At 39.1% G+C, this 27,437-nt stretch overlaps 1 protein-coding gene across 9 annotated transcripts in view; it reads right to left on the bottom strand.

The window, feature by feature from the left end:
* Nucleotides 1–7,915: 7,915 nt before the first annotated feature.
* PHC3 (polyhomeotic homolog 3) overlaps nucleotides 7,916–27,437 on the bottom strand; it is a 59,235-nt gene continuing 39,713 nt past the window's right edge. For 8 of the 9 annotated variants that reach the window (XM_020793797.3, XM_078389662.1, XM_078389664.1 and 5 more), the window contains 8 exons: nucleotides 22,513–23,372; nucleotides 21,166–21,316; nucleotides 18,693–18,946; nucleotides 17,030–17,186; nucleotides 14,155–14,269; nucleotides 11,842–11,992; nucleotides 11,515–11,746; nucleotides 7,916–9,983 (listed from right to left, as the gene is read on the bottom strand). In XM_020793797.3, coding sequence (XP_020649456.2) covers nucleotides 9,829–9,983; nucleotides 11,515–11,746; nucleotides 11,842–11,992; nucleotides 14,155–14,269; nucleotides 17,030–17,186; nucleotides 18,693–18,946; nucleotides 21,166–21,316; nucleotides 22,513–23,372 — 2,075 coding nt within the window. In that variant the 3' untranslated portion in view covers nucleotides 7,916–9,828. The remainder of the gene's footprint in view (nucleotides 9,984–11,514; nucleotides 11,747–11,841; nucleotides 11,993–14,154; nucleotides 14,270–17,029; nucleotides 17,187–18,692; nucleotides 18,947–21,165; nucleotides 21,317–22,512; nucleotides 23,373–27,437) is intronic. The other variant, XR_013543203.1, reaches the window with a different exon arrangement.

The following is a 27,437-nucleotide window of genomic DNA, read 5'->3' as shown; positions in this document are numbered from 1 at the left end:
GCATTTCTTTCACAAAAAGACTCTACTGTTCCTTACCGAGATGCTGGTCAGCCCACACTAGCTTGAATTGAGACTTTTGAGGTGCTTAAAGAGGACTACTGAAATCAACAGAGCCAAGGTTAGTCACAATTGCCTTATCCTATTGATTTCAGTGCACTTGTTCTAATCATGATTTAATTCTAGAGCTACCTAGGGATGTGGCAGAAATTGGAATATAAATCAAATAACAAATTTAACTAATTTTTCCTTGATATCCTTGTTCATGGACTCTAGTGATAGCTAAGGATAAAATTCCTATTAAAATTTCACTCCAAAATAGCAGAAAAATGAAAATATGCCATGGAGCTACATGGAGTGAATGGGTGTCCTTAGGTATTTGTTTATCTATGGAATCCTCATGCGGGCTTGTCCAGATGGGGAAATTAGGAGCAGTCTGGTTTGTACTTAAAAGGTTTTCCATGTGATCTATTTTTTCCCCACTTGAGTGATCCTTCCATTAACACTGGAGATTAGTCTCCCGCGAGAAGGGTCCGCTAAAATCTTTGGATCACCAGTTTACTCTATGTGTATTTGATTTACTTCTAAGATTTACTCAGGTTACTCACAAGTAAGGAAGCAGTAGTGGAGAACAGCAGTTGCAGGCTACTTGCTCAAGAGAAATACATGGAGAGTTGGAAGGGAGGTAATCCTGTATTTCTCTTCAGCTGGGGCTCTGCTGCCCATGCAGTTGACATAGCCTCATTTCCCATGGCAAGCTATGGTGACTTTCATTTTGTTGTTGCTATTAAATAAAGCAAGTGAAATGTTGAAAGAGCAATGTGTGAACTTGGCACAGTACTGGAATTGTACTGGGTCAGTTAGGGAAATATATGAAAAAATAAGACAAAAATAGAGGGGATTTCTCCATTTTCCCTCTTAATGTTGTAGGCCACCTAATATGTTACAGGGTTGTCACCTCAGCTAATGCCCCCCAAGCTACACTTGGGCGCAAACCAGCCACCCACACAAGTTATACTTGTCTCATGCCAAAAAACCTCCAGATGCTCCTAGTTCTGTGCCAGAAAGGAGTGGGTCAGCTCTTAAAGGGGCAGGATGGATCAATCTAAGTAGAAACAGGTGTGGACAACACAATTTGGTTTGAGCCAAACCATACCAATGGGGCTTCAGGTGAGGCCCAGCTTCAAGTCCTTTCTTCATTGTAAGAAGTTTGTAAGCTCTCCCGTGTGCTAATTTTTGGTTGAAAGATGGGGTATAAACGTAATATAATAATAATAACATTTCTAAAATAATAATAATAGTACAGTAGTAGTAATAGCAAATACTGTACTAGCTAACCAAGAGATCTATGAGAACAATCCAGATTCAAGTGCAGTAGCAGATCGAATGTTTCCTGGTAGCGAACATTTCCTCTGATATTGAAGTTCATATACGTATCACCATGACTGGTAACTGCTGATAGCCATTACCCTCCATGTGATCAGCAAATACCAGAAGGTGTAATACTGCTACCTGGGAGAGACTGCTAGGATTACATATAGAAAAGGATTTGAAGAGATGGATAAAAGCTTTTTATTTTCCGAAACCATCTAGTTGACATCCAGTCCTTGACAATACATGACTGGTGTTTATCTTGAGATGGTATATTACGTATATTGGGTTGGATCCAGACTTCAGCCAAGATCTAACAGGATGCTTCCATCAGTAAACTGGGAAACATGATCGCCCTCCTACATATTCCTGTGAGCCCTCAGAATTTCCTTTAGAGGGTCCATTTTGGGCCATAAAGTGGGGCATATATCTGAGCTGAGAAATACATAATACGAGCTGTCACTCCCTTTTTAAAAAATATAAAATATATAATTAAAAAATTAAAAATACAAAGTAGACAAATGGAAGTAGCTTTTATTTCTGAAGCACTGTATTCACAATTTTAATGTAAAGTTGAAATATAAACCATGTCTGTGATGCTGTAAGTCAAATATGTAATCCACAGGAAGCAAATATTACCACATAAATATGCTTGATACAAAAAGAAGAGTGCCAATAACAAAAGGTGCAATTACAAGCAAATAGAAGCAGCAATAGTATAAGGTGCTTTGATTCTTCATTTGTATTATCTGATTACCAAGAGACAGATGAAATAACAAGTAAATTTTACATCACTTCTATAGACCATAACAAATATGAGAATCTAAAAGTCATCCACATGCTATATTAAATATGAAAGTGCTTTTAATATAAAAAGAATACATATAGATCAAATTTTATCTAAATCACTGTGGGGGTTACATTTTAAATGTAAAAAATGATTTAGCTTCATTGGGGGAAGGTTTTGTTTTATTTTTTAGAATAACTTTCGTGGCAAACAATCCAATGCCAAATTGATGCTATGTTAAAACCACTTGTTCAGGAAAATCCAACTACCATTCCATGATACAAACACATACATACATAGATATCTTGATAGATAAATCTTACACTAGTTTATAATAAATGTCAGTTATCTCTCATTCTCGCACAGATCTTCCCTCTTTATTGGCTTCAGATACGAAAGAGGGAGAAATCACCCCAAATAAATACAAAACAGTTTCTGATGTATTAAAGAAATTTAGCTTAAAAACAAAGTGTAGTTAAATACTATGTGATAAGAGAACAACTTCAAAACAAAAGTGCAATAAAGGGGCATTAAAGTTAAGATCATAGTTTGTAACCATTGGTTAGTATATGTAACATGGAAGCATCCCGTCAAAACTGATAAGTATAAAATGCTTTTACAGAATCCAAGATGCCTTTAAAATATTTTGAGCCCCAAGCAAGCCTTGCACTTTGTCATTTTGAGGGCTAATTTTTCAACTGATCTAATTAGACAACTGTCCAAAATGACTTGTAAAAATATTTACCAACTCATGTCTGTAAAGTACTGTAGCATCAGACATTTGTAAAAAATGAGGTTAACCAAAAGTATGTGGATGATAGCATCTCATACAAACTATTGCCATTCTTATTTGGCTTTGCTCGAATGTCTTGATTCCAAGTTCTCTTGCAAAATTAAGGTTCTTAATTTTCTAGTCCTTTATGGGATAGTTTAGATGCAGTGATCTGGGCTTAATAAACATTATAAAATATAGGTTATTAAGCTAAGCTTAATACTGCACTCACATGCTTTTCCCCATTGGGTGCCAATTTTAGAATTTTAATTGGTTTCTTTAAATCAGGGTTATTCTTGTTTCATCTTAAACGGGGACCTGTACTTTAATAATGGTTTAGCAATCAGTATCCAAAACGATACCCTGTTTCCCTGAAAATAAGACCTAACTTGAAAATAAGCCTTAGCGTGATTTTTCAGGAAGCTCGTAATATAAGCCCTAACCCCAAAATAAGCTCCAGTTAAGTGAAACCCCACCCTCCACCATTTTGCAGCATTGTGCAGCAACCAGGAGAAGACAACATGACTGTAAAATAAAACATCCCCTGAAAATAAGCCCTAATGTGTTTTTTGGAGCAAAAATTAACAGGAGACAATTCACAAAACATTGAGTTCAGCTTCTTTCCAAAAGACTGATCTCTGCAACAAGTCTCTGACATGCCATTTTAGCTGCTACATGACAAATTCTAGGTTTAAAATGTAATGCAGCCTCTTATATGCTACTGCAAACAAGTACTATACTTTAAATGAATTAGGGACTTTTCTTTCTATCAATAATAATCTGGATTTTTATGGAGTTATTTCTGAAAATTAAAGATCTGGGTAATTTTCAAATCAGTAACACACTAGGATTTCCCTAGCAACCATTGATAGCAATACTATGACAGTATGTTTTAGAGGAAGGTACAATTATGTGGAAATCTACAAAAAGGGAAAATGTTTGGGAAGACTGTCAGATTTGCATTTTGGGAGAGTAAATTCGTAACAGGTCTGTTTGAAGAAATAACACTGGCAGCACCGGCTCATATAATCTGCTGTTTTATATAAACCTTTTAATGTAGAAAATGCACTGCACTATATAAAGGATACACTGGATGATCCTGTTTGAGAAAACGAAGGTGGTAAGCAACTGGTACTATGTCCCCACTGCCTGTATTTCATACCTGGAATGTGCTCAATTTATTTCTTTGGTGTTTTCTCCATCATGGAGAATGGCAGTCTAAGCCAACATTAACCTTAACTTTCTCCATTTGCAAGTACTTTAGTCATGCTTTGTTAGAACTGTGATTGGATTCATCTTATATCCACGCTCTCAGGATTGTATCGTAAGATACAGATGCCAGCTTTGAAGCCCTGGGTATGTCAACTGCTGAACATGATGGAAAATCTTAATTGTCAAACATGGTGAAAGGTACATGGAGTTAACAATGTTTTGAAAACTCTATTGCTATTGCACTTACATATGAGGAGATAATGCTGACAAATCATATTAATCAGAGCCTGTTTACATAATAAGCATTCAGAACAGCAGATGTATGCAGCAGAAGGCAAAGAAAATTCATATGTATTTCTTATTCTTGATTGTTTTAGGCATAATCCAGAAAAAGTGCCCCTAATTCCACTGAAGCCACTGTAACAAAAGATACTCAATTACACATTCAAATACCTTTACTTCAACGTTGCTTACTCTGACTCATGCTCATGGTTTTATTTTAAACAGAGAAACAAGTAGGAGATGGCATTTGAGACTGACTACACAGTGACCTTTTCCTGTACATTCCAACATTATATACATTTGATGCCTACAGACTTTTGTTTACATTGTACCCTTTTTGGAAGTAGTAATTGCCATTGCTGAGCTCCTATAAATGTTTACAAACTTTTCATCATGTCTTTAGCTCCCATGATTTAAAAAAAAAAAGCTAAATACCATTAAATGCCTTTATATTATATATAACACAAAGGAGGTGGACACAACCAATACTGCTTTCAACTGCATTTTTCTTACCTAGTTTGTTTATAGCTTGACATATGGAAGACAGCCATATTATGTAAAACCAAAGTTTTCCAGAAGAAAGTTTTGAGGCCCAATCTATGTCTCTAATTCATATCAGCATGTGTCTGTTTTTTGTGCTGATTCTGGACAGCCACAAGGCAGATCTGTCAGTCAGGTGACAGCAAGCATGACAAGTACCTACATGAGCTGGCAAATCTGTTCCCATCCCAATACTGCTTCCTTTAGTGTAAAGTAATAGTGAGGAAACTTGTAAATTCCCAGATATCACTGGACAGCAGTTCCCATCATCCCTCACAACTGGCTTCACTAAAATCAACATGTGATTTAAAAATATCCCATTTCAGACTATAATAAATGAATAATCTACATGGTCATAACTGCTTCTAGTGGAGAGATTCAATAGCAATTCTCCCTATTTAGACAGTAGAATACCCATTTGCTTAGTGAGTATCAACAATTCAGAGCTGGTTGTCACGCTGCATCACATCTGGACATCATTAAGAGTACAGGATGCTGTGCATACACTAAAGGTAACAACAAGACATGAACAGCTTCTCACTTTACATTTTGTACTTTGGTAGCTACAATTGGGTACAAAATGCAAAGAATCAGCCCTGAGATTCTAGGAAGAAAACTGAAGGAAAATTGCTAAGGTAGCAAAAAGGATGCACAAGGTTTTTGCAAGCCTTGTACAATTACTTATGTGCATCTCCTAATTTTTCACCACTAGTACAAAAGGAACCAGCAATGATAAGTGCTATATTTTATAGAACAGGAACTTAAGACCATGCAGTTCGACAGCTTGCTCTGCGAAAACACTGTGTGGAGTTGCATACCAATCAATACATTTGCTCCCTTACAAACCTACCACCTTAATGAACACAAATTCATAGTGACGGTCATCCTGGATAATGCTTAGATACAAATGGAACATATAATTGCAAGTATGTCCTAACAACCATTATTCACTTTTATGTGTGAACATCACACTAAGCTATGTATTATGCCACATTTCCACAAAGGCATTTCCTTGCACACAGCAAGGAAATGTACACATTGGAAGAGGGATAACAGAGGTATTCCTTGACAGATTCTCTTAGAAGTATGGTTATAGCCATCAAGGGACAAACTGGGCTGCAGGGGTGAGGGAAAAGGAAATTATATATTTCTTCTCCTTGATGCACCTTAAATTCAGTACTTCAGGAAGTTTGCCTATGCTGAGGGCAGCAGGCACTGTCCTTTGGCTAAACCCAATCTGCCTCTGCACCATAGAGAAACTCCTTCTCTACATGCAGCTTAGCTCTAGAGCCCTACCAACAATCCAGTGTGTAGGCAGTGCCTTGAAACTGCATTTGGCTGCTTCTGTGCAAAAGGAAGCTGGAAAGAGCTTCATGATGCACTGTAACTGGGCACAACACAAGCCTTCTTTGGTCCAGTGTTTGGTTGTTACCAAACCATTGCCACAGCCTAAATGACCAGAAAAAGAAATGTGTACATATATTACGCCAACTGGCTAGAATACTCAGAATGCCTGAATGCCATTGAGCAGCTAATTAGAGACTCATATCTCTCCTATGTTAAACGGGTTTCTTGGGAGAAAATGTTGTCACCACTGATATGTTTATCTGGGGCAGAATAATTTGTGCTTCTGTTCTTATTGTTTATCCTCAAGGGTGCAATACCTGAATATGTTGAATAATAATAATAATAATAGTAATGACATGACAATAATAATACTGCAATCATCTACAGAAGATCACTGTAAACCTATACATTGTGCATCTAATGAAATGTTTGTATGTTTTATATAATAATGATTTATATAATGTTTATCACTCTATTATAGGTAAGAACTTGTGCTCAGTTTGTAACAGAAGAGATGGAAGATTGTTCTAGTTCCCAGATCCTTAAAGAATGGACATTTTAGGAAGGGCCATTTATGAAACATAATTAGTCTTATGTAGAATTCATTTAAACTGAAATATTTTGTTTTCAATTATGTACAGCCCAATATGCCTTTACTGAACATTTAGATGGGGCCTACTTCAATTCGCACTGATAATCTTGTTGAATAGAACACTATTAGTTTACACTGTTTGGCCAAAATCTGACTGCAAAAAGCGATAAACATCAGGGCATTTTCACATGGTTGCCCATCTCCAGTGGGCTGTGTTTTGTATGATTAGATATGACTGGTCACACATCCAGTTTTGTAACCAGTGTGTAACCAAGCATGTGAAGGACAGCCTGCTGGAGAAGGGGAAATGCTTACTTAATTACCCTCACACTGCAATTCCCCAACACGATTCAGGCTTAAATTCCATACAGATTGGACTCAACGATTAATTTTCCTTTACTTTTCAAAAAGTGGCAAAAATATACTTTTAATTTTAAATTCCTCCAATTGTGCTTTTCAAAGATTTCCTTTTCTTTGTTTGGATTTAAATGCCAATTTTTTTTTCCTGGATTAAAAATTAGTTCATAATGACAGCTTGTACACACAAACACACACACAGTGCACACACTTGTAAATGTTTGATGACTCTCCTTAGCACTTTGAGGAGCAACATTACTTCAAAATTCTGTAATGTATTTTACTATTAATCTGCTAATAACTATAAAAGTTTGAAACAATTCTCTTAAAGCAAATTTCCATCTCAGGTTCAAACAACCAGTAGAGCACCATTCATACCTAAGTGCTTTTGATCATTCTAAACTTTCCTTAATTAAAAAGACCACGGTGCTAACATATGCCATATTTTTTCCATGTATAAGACTATACTTTTGTCTAAAATCTTTACACTAAAAATTGAGGGTCGTCTTATACACGGAAGCTGAGGAGAGAACAATAACAAGTGGAGGGGAAAGCAGGGATCAAAGCGATCCTGCAGCGCTTTGATCCCTTTCCCCTTACACTTGCTAAGCCCCACTTAGATTTCTTAATTTTGGATTAGAAAAGTGGGGGTATCGTATACATGGGGGCGTCTTCTACACGGAAAAAATACAGTACATGAAACAAAAACATTCTTAGCAGGACCAAAAACCAATTCATTTGTGGGGGGAGGGGCTTTCCTCTTGTTTCCACTCAAAGCAAAGAGAAAGAATTGTAACTGTATTGCTTACTATTTATTAGCATTTTTATATTGGGTTGACTCTGTCTGGCAGTGTGTGCGGGACTGCTCCTGGGAGGAGGAATGCCAAAAATATCTCCCTCCTGGTTCTACTGAAGGATGTGTCCCATTACCAGAAGGACACTAAACCTTTTTAGCTACTAGTTGTTTTGTTAATAATTTCTGAGAAGTAAATCTCAGTCTTAAGAGGTTAGCATTATTACTGAAGCTTATGTATGTCTGAAAACAGACAATCTCTTCTGGAAGATTCACTTTCAGTTATACAGTAAACAAAATCTTCATACATTTCTTTTTTACATGCTTCATTAAAATGAAGAGAAATGTATAGGTCTTCTGTGACTGCATTATGCTCATGAACATTCTTAGGGAGTTAGACTCCTTTTCATTCAACCTCACTAGCTGAACAGTGGCAGCTCCAGGATCTTTTGGCATATGAGGCAAAGTAAAAAAAGAAAACAAAAATCTTCAAGGGCAAACACATGAATATAAATTCCTAATAGTTTTGTGCCACTGCTTTAGAGATCCTTACTGTAGGTCTAATAAGTTTTAGGGATAATACTGTGCTGAGAGTAAATGTTAAGAGCTGAGACCACTGTAATTTCAGGATTTGCTTACTGCAAATGTGGAGGGAAGAACAGGATCCCTACCAGAGTATCTCCTAGGGTAAACAAGGACGCAGACAAACAAGAGAACCACAGAAGTAAAAGAGAGTCCAGATATGTCTACTGACCCAACTTGTCCTTCAGAACGATTCAATATCTTGGAGCCATCCAGCCACTAAGGGGACAGATGTGCATTTACTCCTTTGGTCTATGTTAAGCAGCAGCAAGAAAACCTGGAATACCAACATAATGCCCACTTCAGGGCACAGCAGCATAAAGGAATGATGTGCTTTTTCAGTACTCTCTATCAAGGATGCTATGCTATTCCAGCTCTTAACCGAGTTTCCATTTTGTGCATCAAACTAACCATACAACATTCCCAAAGATGCCTCCCCTCCCGCCATTAGAAAACCCAACATTAATGAATTTGTGTACACTGGGGTGCTATGTATGCCGACACGAAGGACATGGAGAATGCAGATGACAGATATTGTGATAATGAATATTTGCTGCATTCACAAAACGTTTGACCTACTTAGAAAAAGGCTTCTGCACTCATAGAAAATACTACAGTGGTGGGTGATCTGTAAGGTTAGGAGAGAAAAAGAGGTCAGTTGCAAGTTCCCTTCGACCTATGCGCTTAAGATTAATTGAAACTCAAAGAGCGCAATTTAATGCATAGCATTTTACCATAATCTATGCTTCCACAGACTCTGTGGACTCTTCTGTTAAGCCGTATTCTTAAAAAGCTTTCTACAAAGGAAAAAAGTGTATAGAAACACAATTTAAAACTGTAATCAAGGTTATACTGTATATATTTTTTAAAAAGCTTAAATCCTGTATGGTAAATAATTGCCTTTTTGGAATAAGCATCACCCACAACATATTACATACACTTCACAGAGCTTTCGACTGAATCAACCTCATCCTGCGTTTGAATACAATTTGCCAGCACAGCTTATGCTTCTTGATAAGCTGGATAACTACTAGAAGGTTTGGAAGATTACACTAAATATGCTCCTCCAGTAGTTGGTATGTGAAAAATATGTGTAGCAAACACAGCTGTAATAATCACATCAAACATTTAGATGTTGGCTTATTTTACAGGTTTGCAATTGCTGTTTTCTGTGCCTTAGAGCCTTAGTTTTTCCACTATGATTCCTTTAAAGAATTGATCCGTGCACAGATTTTCAGTGCAGGTCCTAGCTTAATATTCATTGCACTCATGAGATGATCTTCTTTTAATAAGAGAAGAGCCTGCCCATCAATTTCCTGAGCTCGAAATTCATCAGCAATATCTTGACAACCTGCAAGGCAATAACAAATATTACTTAGGGTATTAGAAATCAGGATTTTGTTTAAAGCTCAGCTGAATTATTACTTCCAGTGCATAAAGGACAGATAAACTTATAGGAACCTGGACTACATTTCAATCTTGCTTTGCTCCATGTTTGTGGGAAGGAGCATTTTCACAAAGGTTTTAGTCCTCTGTCCCACTAAGGCTGCCTTCTTTTGCCATGGAATCATTAAAGTTCTGATGCAAACACAGTGATGCTGCATACAGAATAGACCAGTGGTTCTTAACCTTTGTTACTCGGATGTTTTTGAACTGCAACTCCCAGAAACCCCAGCCAGCACAGTTGGTGGTGAAGGCTTCTGGGAGTTGCAGTCCAAAAACATCTGAGTAACAAAGGTTAAGAACCAGTGGAATAGACCACGACAGTGTCTGGCATGTCCTGTTCTTTCATTCCTCTTCCTGCTCGGAAGCAAAATATTTAAACTCCTTTCAAATCATGCTGTCTTTGAATAAACATAACATTCTCACCCCTCCCTTCAAACCTGTGTACACCAATAATTTCATCTGAATTCTGAACTACTACAACTAAAAATGAATCAAAGCACTACCCTTCCGCAAGTAGTTTACGTTACAGTGTAAATCAGCCCTAAAGATAGTTAAACAGGTACACTCCTGTACTGTATGGCATAGGACAATGCAATGGCCTGGGTACTAAAAGCAATAAGAATAATTTGTTTTTCCCCAGTCTCCTAATGGAAAAATTACAATATTGTGTTTTTCAGACTATCTGCCCTTCCCTTGATATCTTAGTATGTCCTCTCAGAGTGGCCATACTCCACTAGCTGAATTTCAGTGATTTAAATATTTATGCTTCCAAGGTTGAGAAAGGCTAATGTTCAGTTTCAGAATATTTCAGAGAGAAAGATTGTTCAGAAACATTAGTTGTGCTTTCATCTAGCAAATGAAAGGGGAGTAGTGCCACACTGAGTGGTTCTGAGCCTAATGTTATGTATGCTATTATCTGAGATGTGATGATGGCTACTGGGCAAAGGACTCCCCTTGGTGGAGGTTCTCTATGAACACACAGTGTCCCAAGAGAGAACTGCCAAGCACATATCTTGATATAAGTTTGGCACCAGATAAAGACCTCTCTGTTTTCATAAGGTACAAAGATAATATGCTCCACTTCTACAAATGTGTTTCTATGATGCTTTAGATTTGTTTTATGCCACTTGCCAGATTTTATGCTTGTCTTCTAAATTGTTTTAGATTTTACAGTGCTTCTACTGTAAGCTTTACAATGTTTTTACTGTGATTTTGATTTGTAAGTCACCTTGATAATCGGCTCAAGGATAGAATCCTAAAATAAGAATTAGCCATCTCAGACTATAATGAAAGTGAACTCTAGAAAAAATAAAAGAAATATAAATCAGTAAGAAACTCAACATTATCCCATTTCTTTGATAACAACTGCATTGTCACATGCCCCTTCTTTCTCCTCGAGCATTCCAAGAAAAGGCACATAAATTTGAGTTGCATACCAGGTAAAGAGTGTATGAAGGCCCACACATCTTCAACAGTCCATACGGATGGGTCAGATTGCACAGGGGGTAACAAATCTATGTTGTCCGACGTCTTCCTAATTCTCAGTTCCCTAAGTTCACGCTCTCTTTCCCTTTCACTTTGCCTTCGCAAACGAGTGGTCATGGCAACCGGCACATTATCTTCTTGAGAAGCCAAGTCTTCTTCTGCAGATGGATAAGTAATTGGAAGCTGGAAAATGCAGTACAGATAAACCACAGTATAACCATTTTCCATTACAACTCTTACAAAAGGACACTGTGGTATTCAGTTAGCATTCCACAGACCTGTCTAAGGAAGTGTTCTCGAGGAGCTCCATCACAGCTGCTTGGCCGACGCCCGCGTCGTCCCAGGTTCTGACTTTCTTGGCTCCGGTTCCAACGACTAGCCTTGTCAGATGCATATAACCCATATTTCTTACTGCAACTGACGTTGTACCTAAGGATTAACAAAGAAAACAAAAATGCATAGCTTCTAGACTTTGCTTGAGTAAATGACAATGAGGAGTAGAGCGTTTAATGCCATCATGCAAGAGCAAAGATGTAAATGTAATTGTCAAGGTTGCAAAGATTGCATGGGTAAAAGCACTGAGATATACAGTATGTTCATTAGTTAATTAGTGTATGAAATGTTACAATGTATTAGAAAGTCCACTAGATGGCACTCTGTTTACATACAGTGGTGCCTCGACTTACGACCATTTCGAGTTGCGGCCAGCTCCGGCCATAAAATTTTGCTTCTACTTGCGACCGGGGCTTTCACTTACAAACAGAAAAAGGCAGGGGGAAAAGGTGGGAAATTCAAATTTCTAACTGTAGGTGGCGTTGAGGCTGCTTCTTTATAGCTCTTTTGCCCCAGCAGTTAAGAGAGTCTGCGTCAGAGGAGGCTTTGGACTGCCTCCTTTTGCTTCTGAGTGAGCGTGTGTGTGTTTGCAGGGAGGCTTCGGGCTGCCTGGTAAGGTAAAGTGCTGTTTTCTGCTTTTTAAAACTGTCCTGGGTGTTTTGCACTGTGGTTTTCAGCTGGGGAAGGTTATGTTTCTGTGCTGTCATGGGTCTTGGGGGGGTTGTTTGTTTTTTGGTTCCCCCCCTATTTCTGATGGGACTTGGGGTTTTTTGTTGCTTTTTGGAGTGTTTTTTCCCATTTCTGATGGGTCTTTGGGGTTTGTTTTTTGGGTTTTTTCTCCCCATTTCCGATGGGTCTTGGTAGGTTTGTTTATTTTTTGGCTCCCCCCCCCATTTCTGATGGGTCTTGGGGGGTTTGGTTGCTTTTTTTGGGTTTTCTCCCCATTTCCGATGGGTCCTGCATGCTTCCATTGCTTTTTCCTTTGTTTTCTTTGAATTTCCGACATGCCCCCTTTGTTCTCTGTGCATTTCTGATCTGCTCCGTTTGTTTTCTGTGCATTTCGAATGGGTCTTGCACACTTTTTTGCTTTTCTTCCCCCTCTTCAGCCAGAAGGGATTAATCACATTTCCAATGAGTCTTGCAGTGATTTTTTTGTGATTTTTTTTCTTCAGCCAGAATGGATTAATTGCATTTGAATGCATTTCTATAGGAAATGGTGCTTCGACTTACGACTATTTCGAGTTACGTCCATCTTCTGGAACAGATTATTTTACAATATTTTTTATTTACAATATTTTTTAGCCGCACCATTGCCAGTGGCTTATGGTCGTAAGTCAAGGCACCACTGTAACATATTGCTGGATCAGTGAGTAGGTACATCCACATTTTGGACACCTGGCATTTTGGTACTGTTGCAGGTGTCTGAGAAAGTTTAGTCATAACATCAACAATATTTTGCCATCTTCATAATTTGCAAGAATCACGGGGTGGCTAGATCAGGAAAGGCAATGTAAATTCTCATTAAAACTTCTCAAGATGTATTACATGGGCTTACTACCCTAGTAAGCCAAATTGTTGACAGTTAGAGAGGTAAATAAACATTTCAAAAGGGTATAAAAATAGTCATAAATCAAGCTTAGGGAAGGAGCACAGGCTGAGAGGAGAGCACCTGTAGAGGGGAAGATACTCTGCCAGGGAGAGAAGGGGAGCTATACCAATAACAAGATAGAAATATGCTTGATGTGATTATATAACTGCTTATGCTTTAGCAATTAAGATACAAATATAGATAAGACTTAATTTAGAGGTTTTTTTAAGTTAGTTACTATATTTTTATAATCATTCTGAATTCTTATTACGTACTTCCTTTTGAAACATTTTATTAATTTTTCATAAGCTACACTTTTGAAAAATCATATATTATAGTTTTTATAGTTACTATTTCAAATATCCATAGATATTAATCTGGCTCATTCTGAAAGAAACCCTAAAAGGGGTAATACCTGCTGTGACAAACACAGGTATAGGATTTTTCCTAGAGGTCTGTAATAAGGCTCTTAGAAAGTTCAAGCTTCAGACTTCCTGTAACAAACACGCATCGAAATTCACTGAAATAATACACATGTTTTAAACATTCAGAATTAACTTAAACATTCTGCATTAAATTCAGTTCAGTCTTACAAAACCCTATACTGTATCCTCCAGAGGCGTTACACTACTGTCCCTTAATCTCTGAAATTATAACTAATGCAAAATACCTCTTAGCACACGACATGGTGCAGAACCGCTTAGATCGCAAAAACTTGTTTGCATATCCCATTTTCCCACAGAACTCACACTTAAGGAGATCAGTTTCCATCTCATCTAGTCCTTCTAAAAGGGAAAAATATAAATTAGATCAGAAGAACCATTCATGATAACATAACTCATCTTTTAAATGAAACATTTCTTGCAGAATTTATCATGAACTAGTATTGGGATATGTTACACCCCAGATCTAAGTATACAACAATATAATCCAAGTCTTCTGCCAAGGAAAGCTGAAATTTGGTGACCTGCATAAACTATGTAAATAAAGCATTTTTCTCTGTATATATGTTTATTTTGCATAATGTACAGAACAAATAGAGGAAGCTCAAATTGTGAAAAAGGCCTAGAGCAAAAAGGGTCTACTTTGCCTGATAAAGAACTGGATATACTGAGAAAAGAAGCAGGACCTACCTCATGCAATCACATACAGGAGCAAATGGCTACAGTGGGCACTGAACACCAGCAGTCCCCTTTTTTTCTGCAACTCCATATTGAATTAAACACCCTTAAGTCCTAGAGATCTCAGCATGTGCTTACCTCTCACATTAGTCAGTGAGCGTTATTATGGTTTAAGTACCTAATTAAGTTAGTACATAAAAGGCAGACTATTAAAGTTTACTGTTGACTATGAAGTACAAATCAAAATATATGCCTGTTAGCTGTAGCCCTCCAACTTCTTGTATAGCCAATCACAATAACACATTATCCTAGTATTGAGTAAAGGTTTGTTGCTCCATGTTCTTTCTCACATTGCATGACATGAAACTGTGGACATGGATAATGAGCAAAACAGGCCCCCAGGGCGATTTAACCTATATGACTATGTATACAACAGATTTTGCATTACATTTTTAATTCAAAAAGCCACTTCTAAATTGAGAAATAATCAGCATGAACATACATGCTTAAATTGCTTCAAATCCAAAGGCTTATACCATATTTTTCCATGTATAAGATGCCACCCCCTTTTCTAACCCAAAACTGAGAAATCTAAGCGGGGCTTAGTAAATGGAGGGGGAAAGCAGGGATCAAAGCACTGCAGGATCACTTTGATCCCTGCTTTCCCCTTTTTTGTTAAGCCCGCTTAGCCAGTGGAGGGGGAAAGCAGGAATCAAAGTGCTTTGATCCCTGCCTTCCCCCTCCACTTTCTTGTGAAGAAAGTGGAGGGGGAAGGCAGGGATCAAAGCGCTCTGATCCCTTCTCCCCTCCTTACTTCCATGTATATGACAACCCTAAATTTTTAATCTAAATATTTTAGACAAAAGTATCATCTTATACACGGAAAATATGGTACTTTTATTTTTTTGTCCAGGTTTTTGTTCTAAAAAACACAAGTATGCAGATTTGCACGAAAATGAAAAACATCTTGATTCCTATATATACATCCTAAATATGTGAGTCAGCATATAATTTCTTAGTGATATTTTAGGAAGTTGTTTGCCAAATAAGGAGGTGACGGTATTAGGGAAGCACTGGAATAGAGGATGAGAAGGCTATATGCCCAAGACATGCTTGTGAACTCTTTATCAGAGTTGGTAAAGCACTCCCTCTGTATGGTATCTCTTCATAAAATAAAACAACAAAACAATTCAATGGGAAAGTGCAAGTAAAACTTTAGCCCAGAAAACATGAGCCTGGTGTCAAAAGAAAACACATTTCTGCTTTTGTTTCTATAGCTCAGATGCATCCCCACAATGGATACCCACACATGAAGAATGAAGACCAATTGCCTGGATTCTCAAGCAATTATTGTCTTTCAGAATATATGTGTAAGCCAAAAATGCAAAACTGAGGCAGCACAGAAGAACAGGCAGACCACTGTCAGAGCAGAGATGGGGAACATGAGGCATTTCAGATCTTGTTAGAATACAGTTCCCATCATCCTTTACTACTGGCTATGATGGCTGGGAGCTGCAGTCCAACAATGTCTAGAGGCAGAATTTCGTTTCGTTTAGTCCTGTCCGACTCTTCGTGACCCCATGGACCAGAGCACGCCAGGCCCTCCTATCTTCCACTGCCTCCCGGAGTTCTATCAATTTCATGTTGGTTGCTTCGCAGACACTGTCCAGCCATCTCATCCTCGGTCGTCCCCTTCTCCTCTTGCCATCACACTTTCCCAACATCAGGGTCTTTTCCAGGGAGTCTTTTCTTCTCATCAGATGGCCAAAGTACTGGAGCCTCAGCTTCAGGATCTGTCCTTCCAGTGAGCACTGAGGGTTGATTTCCTTTAGAATTGATAGGTTTGTTCTCCTTGCAGTCCAGGGGATTCTCAAGAGTCTCCTCCAGCACCACAATTCTAATATATAAATCTGAAATTCCTCTTTTCCAAGCTTGCCATATCTTCTGGGACTCCAGCAATGAATAGCTGTTTGTACAGTAAGACTCTCTAGAGAGTCAACACCAACTCATCACTGTGAGAAACATGTCCACATAGTGTAATCACACTGAATTACACATTCAAGGAGCCTAACTTTGCACCTTATATATCACAGATATTTCACGCAAGACAATAGGTACCTTAAAACACAGCTGTCTGATCTAGCATCAAGCACAGGCAGATGTCAACCACATTCAGTTAACATGAATGCATCTGATGGAATACACATCTCTATTTAGGCCTATCACAGCAAGCACCAGAAAATGTGACTATAGCTAGAACATCTCCTTATGTCTTCAGTATCTGCATATGAGAGCTGTGAATGATAATTATTGGGAACCTTTCTATCTGAAGACATTTCACAGTGGAAAAATGAAACATTCTTACAAGTCCAGCATCCCAAGACATACTGAATACTAAGCATATAATAAATAAGATGCACAAACCTTCAGTAATGTCCTCCATTTCTGTGTCTGAGGAATTGTCAGCATGTTTTGCATTGTTCTGTACTTCGGGCTCAACACACCTAACATTCATTACCTGGCCCTCCACTAGGAGTCTCTTTTTTGCAGGCTGCTCAACCATAAGAGATGAACAACTTACCTGTTACAAAAGAAAGTCCAAATCACATTAAAAAGAAACAATACACATTATCTAACATTGGTAACCTTACAGACTTTGGCCCTCATGGCTGAGCAAACTTAGCTAATGCTTTCATGAGCCTGACTACTGCTACAAAAGTGCATCCAGAGGCACAGAACTGGTGTACACCAGTTTCAAACATCAAACCTCATTGCAGAGGTTTGAATTCAATATTCAGACCCAACATAATGATAAAAGCTGACATAAGGATGGGGAAATGAGAACAGCAAAGGTGAAGAATCTGGCTTTCATTCTAAAGATGTACTTCCTTATTTCAGATCTCAGTTTGTGGCTTTTAAATGTGATAGAAAAAAGGGCAAAAATGACACTATGGGAAAACAGATATACTATATACATAGGATTTTAAAAAAAATATGCCCAAGTCATTTTGAATCATTACCTCAATGACATTTTTCCATGGCTTTCACAGGAGGCTGCAATCTTTCATTGCCTATTTTAGTTCTAATATAATAATTAAATCTTATGAGTATTGTTTCAGTGGCATTTAATTTGTCCTGTTTTACATCTTGTGCTTTGTATTCAAAATGTATACTTGTTCCATCATTAAACTATTATAGATGGGTTTTTATTTATCTGCTGGCCTGAGAAATTATCCTCTCTCTACCCTAGAATGATCCTCTTTGTCTGCGTCGAGTGCCATCTTATCTTCTATACCAGTGCTACCCAACCCTTTTAACCCCACGGACTGGTTGGGGAAGGCGGGGCACCCCCTGTGCTCACGCGCATGCACAAATGAGTGGGAGGGTGCTTGGGCACATAGGCGCACACTTGTGCACATGTGCAAGGGGCATAGTAGCACTCGTGCGGGGACAGGTGCAAAGGAGCTGTGCGGGGGGGAGTGTGTGCAGCGGTGTGGTGGGAGGTCTGTCTCTGCAGCCTGGTCCAGTTAAGGCCATGGACCGTCACCGGGCCACGGACCGGGGGTTGGAGACCCCTGTTCTATACAACCTCTGATCATTGTTCTATCTCACTACCAAAATCCTATTGAGCACTTATGCCTGTGCAAGGCAAATGTTATAACACACAGTAGCTTTCAACGAGTAGTTAACAAGTTTCTGCTTCAATTTTCAGCCATGGTACCTACTAAAAAATCCAAGCAGGAACTCGTTAATTAATACTGAGAAGCTACAGTGTGTCAAACTGAACAACAGGATTAAGGCCAAAGTGATATGTTGCGGTTCTTTGGGGTCATTCTCAGCCCTGCTACTGAGTCTCAAGGTGAAAGCAGGAAACAAATTTAAACCACTGAACAGCTTTACCTCTGACTTTGACAATATATTTTCTAATATATTGTTTACTGAACAGCTAATACTCGCAATAAGCTCAATTTGTTATAGTAATTGAGAGTAAAAAGTTCCAGTTAAGCAACAGCCCCAAAACATCTACAAGATGTTTATACACAAACAAAGCAAACATACACAGTTCAGTGGTACATTTCACACTTACAGGAAATGGTTCTAAGCCTTCTTGGATCACAAAGCCTTCAATAACATGCGTTAGGATTTGTGGTTTAACAATGGCTTGTGGAAGTTTGTTTTCTGTGTTAGGATTCCTATTAGATAATGATGAGCCATTACTCCTTGTGGTGATTGCTGGAAGTAAAAGAGGTGGTTGTGGAACAGAGGTGTGAGAAGGATCAGATGGTGATTTTATTACAGAAGCGCTGACTGATGAGGCTACTGAAGGATGTCCTTCGTGTTCTGGAAAAAAAAGAAGATAATGTACTTTTTTTTGGGGGGGGTAAGCTCAAATGTTTTCATACTTAAGTTGTGTAAGCATGTTTTTTTTAGAGTTAATGAAGATGCTTGGTTTCACTACCATGGCATTTGTTGGTGAGAAGAGGACAATACGTCACAAGTCTATTGTATCCCACAATCAAGTTGATTTCCTGCCTGAAATTTATTTATTTATTTCATAGATTTCTATGTTGTCCCATTAGTATGAGGCAGCATTCTGGATGGTTCCCAAATCAGATCAAATCAAACAGAACAGAAGTAACAGTAAATCAATTAAAGAGTAATAAATTCAAAGCAAATCATACCAGTTAAGACAACCCAACATCACAAAGACAGTGCAAACTTTACCAATAATAAGGCAGGCAGGGCAAGGGGCAAATTCATATAGGGTTGATGTCAAAAGCCTCACTGAAGAGCTGTATCTTAAGCAACCTCTTGAATGTAGGGAGGGAGGGGACCAGGTACAGTTGAGCTGGGAGCTGGTTTCTCAGCCATAGCCAAGAAGGCCTGACTTCTAGTGGATGTTTTACTGGCCTCCTTTGGTGTGGCCACCTGGAGGAGTATGGCCTCAGAGGATCTGGTGGGACAGGTGCATGATCTTGGGGAAAGATGCTCTAGCAAGTAACATGGCCCCAAAGAGTGGAGAGCTTTATAGGTGAGCACTAAAACCTTGAACTTGACCCAGTTCAATGAATCCATTTAACTTGGAAAAGTCCATTGCAGGTAAGACGCCATGATGGGGATGTATACTCTCCAAGCTTAAAAGGAAGGTACTTCAAAATGCCAGATGCAGGGGAGTGGTATCAGGAGACAGGTACCTGGTTGTCTCATGTGCTCCCAGAACATCTGATGGGGCCTCTGTGAGATACAGGAGACTGGACTACATGGGCCCCTGGCCTGATCCAGCAGGGCTCTTCTTATGTTAACTTAAATATTACCATCATAGTTATCAGGCTTTACAATTTCTTCACTTTCAATATACAAAAGATAAATTACATATTGTAAGTTATTTGTATGTCTTTAATGCCTAGAATGGTCGTAATGACCAGATAGGCGGGGTATAAATAAAATAAATAAATAAACTAAAGAAAAAGGAACAAGCTTATCTCTTCTAAACCTTTTCACTCCATGTACTGCTTCTAATTTTGAAGCTTAGCACAACAGTCCATTTAGTTGTGGCGCAGTGGTTAAACTGTACTGCAGCCAAAACTGTGCTCATGACCTGTGGTTCAATCCCAGGTAGCTGGCTCAAGGTTGACTAAGCCTTCTATCCTTCCAAGGGCAGTAAAATGAGCACCCAGCTTGGAATGTGTAGCTTGCATAATTAACTTGTAAACCACCCAGAGAGTGCTTGAAGCACTATGGGGTGATATATAAGCAGCACACGTTGCTTTTCTTCTGCTTTAGTCCACACTTTTTAGTCCAGAGGTGGGGAATGTGTGCCATCCAGATGTTATTAAACCACAGTTCTCACTAACTCTTGCCAGCAAACCTGATGGCAAGGAATTTTGGGAGTTTCTGTCAAACATCAGGAAGGCGACCATGTTCCCTGCTATATATTACTCATCCCCACCCATATAGTTTAAAAATAATTATTAGCCTAAGTATGATAATTACTGATATTCTTATTCTCTTTTAAAGTGTCTTAGCAAAGGTTAACATCATTTATCATTAACTATGTTTGTGTCATTTCTCTCCTTAAATGGAAACCCAGTTAAGAAATGCATGCAGTCAAATAAATGCCTTTTTATTCTAGTGGTCTATTTGACTTACATATATAACTACAGTATATTGTTCACCAAATCAAGGGGATCTATGGCCTCAGAAGGAAATTAGAATGCAATGTATTCTGTGGAGACTTGAGGTGCTCTTTTTCCTGTTGTGCTGGTCCACAAACCAACAAAATGGCTACAGCAAATTGTTGTATCCAAGAAAGAATCCACATATCGAGGGGACTTGTCCATGAAAGCTCATATTAAGATATAGCAGTTTTTAAAGTGCCACAATGCTTTTGTCTTTATGTTTTATTTTTCTTGCCTGATACCCAGAATACTCAGGAAATTGGATGAGAGTCTCTTTCTTTTATGTAGAGCACAACCATTAGGCTTTACCTGTTACATGAAGAAAGAAGCACAGGAACCAGAAGCTGCTCTAAACAATGATGCACCTCTAACACACCTTACCTGAAAAAGATTCCTCAAAGGCAAGCTCTTCTCTATTTCTTAAGGTTATAGCTGGTGGTGACAGTGTGGGTGGAGTAGGTGTCTGAGCCATACGGAGACATTCTGAGTCCTCTGGAATTTCTTCCTCACACATGTCCTCAACTTGATAAATCTGTATTGACGAAATCATCAGTTTTAGAAGCAAGTCCTGTTGATACTTTAAAAGACTAGGTTTTGTCTGTTCTCAACCCCCCCCAAAAGCAAAATAAACAGATTAAATACCTTATTTTTCCGTGTATAAAACAACACTTTTTCCTAAAATAATTAAAGGAAAAATTGAGGGTCATTTTATACTCAGAAGTGGGGGGGGGGGAAGGATTAAAGCGCTTTGATCCCTGCTTTCCCTCTCCACATTTTGCAAAGAAAATGGAGAAGGAAAGCGATTTTTGCTTTCCGCCCAAATTTTCATTGCAAAACATTTGCAACGAAAATGTAGGGGGAAAGCAGAAATCGCTTTCCCCCTCCATTTTCTTTGCAAAACGTGTAGGGGAAAAGCTGTTTTTTGCAACAAAAATGTAAGTGGTAAGCTGAAATCACTTTCCCCCTCCATTTTCTTTGCACAAACGTGGAGGGGAAAAGCTGCTTTTTGCAACGAAAATGTAGGGGGAAAGCAGGAATCGCTTTCCCCCTCCACTTTCTTTTAAAGAAAGAAATTTTGGGTTAGAAAATGGGGGTTCTTATACATGATGGTCTTATACACGGAAAAATACGGTATATATAACTCGTCCTGTGCCGTCATATCACATCTGATTTATGGTCACCCTAAGAGGTTTTCAAGACATGTAAGATATTCAAAAGCTAGTTTATCATTGCCCCTCCCCGCCCCAGTGAGCTTCCATAGCCAAGTGAGGATATGAACCCAGGTCTTCTACGTTCTAGGCCAACATTCTACCAAGTACACCACACTGGCTCTCAAGACTGTAATACTACATTTTATCTAAATGTATAGTACTTTAACTGTCGTGTCTGAAGGTAGGATGTTTTAGTTCCCCAAAGTCATATTTTCTAGCACAATCCACAGAGAATTGTCCCTACAAGTTAAGATATTTCTATGACTGTCAGGTAAGGGGTTGTTAGGGATGGGACCTGTGGACAAAATAAAACTCCCAGTCCCATAATTCAGCAGGATCCCACCAGAAAAAAGAAGCAAAAAACACTTGTGTGACTGCCCTTACTGTTTTCCACTACAAGATCCAAGCCTTTATTCACAATCTTATAATATTCATTATAAGAAAAACAACTGACATCTAAGATAACTTGAGTTGATGTGCGAGCTTTATGGCTGCAAATAAGTTGTCAGAAGCTTACCACTGGTGTCTCAACAGGTACTTGTTGTACTTGAAGGTTTACTGCAACTGTCTGGGGTGGAGGAAGTGTCTGAAATGGCAACTGGACCAATGCTTCAGCAGCAGGAAGTTCCTCTTCAGAAACCAATGTATTTTGTACCAAAACCTGACCTTGAGACAAAATGTCAGGCTGCACTTGTAAAGACTGCACAGGAGGAAGGGGGAGTGGCTGATTGTGGGTCGGAGATGTCGAGATCTTCGGGGAGGTGGCAACCGGAACTGGTGTAGGCTGCAAAGTTGCATACTGTGAATGAGGTGTTGGAGAAGTTATCTGTTGCCCTGTAGACATCACAGAAGGTGACTCTGATGACCCAATGTGTCCTGCTGGGGAAGGCGGCAGCTGAGGTGGAAGATTAGCAGGTTGTGATATTGGTTCTGTAGGCCTATCATCACTCTGAGCTGGGGTATGCTCTGGGTGAAGTGCTGATGATACTAATGGATGTGACTGTGACTGAATAAGATTTTGGGGATGAATAATAATAGTTGGCGATTGGCTGGGGGAAGGAGGTGGCGGGGGAGATACCACCACGGATTGCTGTGAGGATTGTGATGGAGTTGGAGAAAGTGGAGGGGGATGGATGTGAACAGACGTACAGTGCTGTGATGGGGTACTGCTGGGAGGTGGAGGGAGGGCATGGCTCTGGAGTGGTGCACAGTGTTGAGATGGAGATGGTTCCTGACTGGGAGGAAGCTGGAGTGTGATTGGTTGAACTTGCTGCTGCTGGAAGATCAGCTGATGGTGGGAAATTTTTGAAGGCGGAGAATGAAGAGGGGACTGTTGATGCTTCAATAGAGAATGAGGTTGGATCGGAGAATAAGAAGCTGCACAATGAAAAGGGGAAAATAAGAATTAATATTCATTTCTTCAAGAAATGAAGAAGACCATCAACATTCCAGAAAAACATACGTATTTTCTGATAAACTTTCAGAGTGTTCACCCAGTATTAGGCCAAACCAAGAGCAATAGCCATTTATTTAAGAAGACCAATAGCCAATTTATGAAAAATAATGCTCTGAATTGATAAATATTCAGAGAAGCATATCTGTGAATAAGGAAATGAAAACTCAGTAGTACAGGTACAAACACATGCACAATGTGTTCACAGGTGTATGTATGTTATAAATGACTTTAGATTGTTGTTACTACTAATAATTCTCAGCATTGCTGATAAATGGGAACAAACAAAAGGATCAAGCTTAAAATTAGGAATCAGGTCCTAAAAATCTGCAAGTGAGATGATATGTTTGCAAAAATCATTGCTTTTTAAATTTTTGAAAGCAAATTAGCAGGTATTTAATTAGGGACGTGGTGGCGCTGCGGGTTAAACCACAGAAGCCTGTGCTGCAGGGTCAGAAGACCAACAATCGTAAGATCAAATCCACACAACGGAGTGAGCTCCCGTCGCTTGTCCCAGCTCCCGCCAACCTAGTGGTTCGAAAGCATGCAAATGCAACTAGATAAATAGGGACCACCTTGGTGAGAAGGTAACAGCGTTCCGTGTCTAAGTCGCACTGGCCATGTGACCACGGAAGATTGTCTTCGGACAAAATGCTGGCTCTATGGCTTGGAAACGGGGATAAGCACCGCCCCCTAGAGTCGAACACGACTGGACAAAAATTGTCAAGGGGAACCTTTACCTTTACCTTGCAATTGTTTTAAACTGGTAACCAAAGACTTCGGAACAATCCTGGTTGCTGAAATTAGCATTGGGAGGGTGGTGGTGGGAAGACTTGATCTAGCTTTCATAAATGTTTAATTTCTTGCTTTAATGTTTGGTACTTTGCAATGATTCTGATTTCTGTACTTTTGAGAATTTCTTTTGAAGGAGCTCCAACTTGTATGGTTTTTTGTTGCTTAACCAGAAGTATAATGTCCAGCTTCTCACAATTATGTTTTATCCATAATTGCAGTAGGACCCTTGTATCTGCAGGTGATTGGTTCCAAGGCCAACCCCCATGCCTAAAACTGCAGATAATAGCAACTGCTATACTGTACATAGTATAGTCTTTGCCTCCCTCTAGTGGCCAGTTCTGGTAACTATACTGTGAAAATACATATTTCTGGGATTATTCTTTCAATATTTTTCCTATTTTTGGAATGTAGATAAGTGAAAACCACAAATAACAGTTCTGTTGATATGGGGGTCCACATGTACTTGTCTGTATAGTACTGTGGTTTCATTTTTTAAAACTGGAAGTGGCTGCACTTTATAATATGGAGGAAAAGATGTGAGTAATCCATGAGATTTCGTCAAGTGCTGAAAAAGCAGCCCACCTCTGCTTCAGACATCTATGCTCAGGTCCCAGATGCATTTCTACACCTAGCAAGTGCAGACAGCCTCAGCATGAGAGAGGCATATTGGAGGCCTTCTCTGCTTATGGAGTATAGCATGACTTGACTCTAACAGTGCCTGGCATCAGTAATGGGCTGAATGGGGGCAAACAAACTGAAATCTAATCCAGACAAGACAGAGGTGTTCCTGGTTAGTCGGCAGGTAGATGAGGGAATAGGGATACTACCTGTGTTGGATGGGGTTACACTCCCCCTGAAAACTCAGGCCGCAGCTTGGGTGTACTCCTAGATTCATCCCTAAACTTGGATGCCCAGGTCTTGGCAGTGGCCAGGAGTGAATTTGTGCAGCTAAAGCTGGTACACCAGCTGTGCCCGTTCCTTGAGATGTCAGATCTGGCTACAGTGACACATGCCTTAGTTACATCCCATTTGGATTACTGTAATGCGCTCTATGTGGGGCTGCCTTTGAAGAAGGTTTGGAAGCTTCAGCTGGTGCAAAACTCTGCAGCCAGACTACTGACTGGTGCCGGTTACAGGGAGCATATAATGCACCTGTTACAAGAACTGCACTGGCTACCAGTCTGTTTCCAGGCCCAATTCAAAGTGCTGGTCATTACCTATAAAGCCCTATACAGCTTGGGTCCAGGCTGCCTGAGGTACTGTATCTCCCTATATGTGTCTTCTCGGCAATTAAGATCAGCACAGGAGACCCTCCTCTCAGTCCCATTGCCAGCACACGCACAGCTGATGGGGACCCGGGAGAGAGCCTTCTCTGTGGCAGCTCCCAGGCTATGGAACGCTCTCCCTCAGGAGATCAGGATGGCCCCTTCCCTGTTATCCTTCCGAAAAAAGCTAAAGGTCCATCTCTTCAGGCAGGCTTTTAACAATTTCAACTGAATCTCTAAACCATTTCAGCAAATAATTTTAATACAGTATTTTCCATGTTTTAATCTTTTAATTTAATTTTTAAATCATATATTGTTTAATCAATCAATCAATCAATCAATTGTCATTGTAAGTATATACACAGTATACCCATACAATGAATTTCACAGACACCCAGAGACCAGACGTATGCACACACATAAAATTCCCCAAACACTCCCCACTCACTAAAAAATCCCCCAACACTCCCCACCCACTGAAAGTCCCCACTAAAAATACAAACATCTACACCGCAGGCCAAGTAACACAGTCCAACTAACTATTCACTACTGGTGGTCTTTAAGTTCATTATTAAGTGCAATTATAGCTATGGGATAAAAACTATTCAGAAAACGTGTGGTCCGAGTCTTAATTGTTCTATATCTTCTGCCAGACGGCAACAGTTCAAAAAAGTTATAAGCAGGATGGGAAGAGTCTCTCAGGATGCTGTGCGACTTCCTCAGACAGCGGGATGTGAAGATGTCATCCAGGGTTGGTAGCTGGAGCCCGATGATATTCTGGGCAATTTCAATGGTTCTCTGTAGAACTTTTTTGTCTGCTACAGAGATACTCCCAAACCATGCCAGAATGCCATAGGTTAGGACACTCTCAATGGTGCTATGATAGTATGACAGAAGTAAATGCCGAGATAAATTTAACTTGCTGAGCATTCTCAGGAAATACAGCCTCTTCTGTGCCTTCTTCACTAGCATGTTGGCATTTATATTCCATGAGAGGTCCTCTGAGATGTAAGTGCCCAGAAATTTAAAACTACCAACTCTCTCCACTTCCTCGCCATTTATGTACAGTGGTAAATGTACATTTCTCTTCCTCCTAAAATCAATTATGAGTTCTTTAGTTTTTTTGATGTTAAGTGTGAGATGATTTTCTTTACACCAAAGTATCAACCCTTGTACTCTTTTCTATAAGCAGACTCATTGTTCTTATTTATGAGCCCCATATTATCTTTTAATGTTTAATTTATTATGTTTTTAAATTGTGTGCATTTTTTAAATATTATGAGCCTTATTGGGAGAAATATGGCATATAAATAGAACTAATAATAATAATAAAAAACTAATAATACAGCTTGCCTTCTTCTGGTGATTTTTGTTGTGTTTGGTGGAGACATTCAGAACAGACAACAGTTTCTCTTCACACAACACACTTTATTTTATTTATTGCAAATATATGGTTTCTGTTTTCATTTCCCCACCTCTAATTTTCAGATGGCAAAAACTAAGACATACATTCTGAGCTAGCACAGGAAAAAGCAGTCTATACTCCTCTCTTCATATGACGTATAACATCAATTTTCCTGGTAATACTTCTGTATTTCTTAGTAACATACTTTTATATGCAAAATAAATAACAGAGTAAGCATTTTATGTTGCTGAAACACTAAAATAAATTTTGGTTGATATGAAAATAAATACTACATACATTTCAAAACACACACCCATTTGTTCTCCCCCCCGGGGGGGGGAGGACATGGAAAATGCCATTATTTTTCCATGGTTTCAGTATTTCTGGAAATTGTACAATACTGTTCCAACCCAATGCCTCCTATGCCTGCAAACAAGTTGTGGTGTAAATTAAGAGAGGCAGCTGTGCAAACAACACAGACAGTAATTGTGACAAGGAAAAATACAGTTCTCCCACATCGAACC

This window comes from Pogona vitticeps, chromosome 3 (genome assembly GCF_051106095.1).
Source record: "Pogona vitticeps strain Pit_001003342236 chromosome 3, PviZW2.1, whole genome shotgun sequence".
NCBI classification, from domain to species: domain Eukaryota; kingdom Metazoa; phylum Chordata; class Lepidosauria; order Squamata; family Agamidae; genus Pogona; species Pogona vitticeps.
The sequence above is the reverse complement of the archived record's forward strand: the minus strand, read 5'-3'. Positions and strand labels throughout refer to the sequence as shown.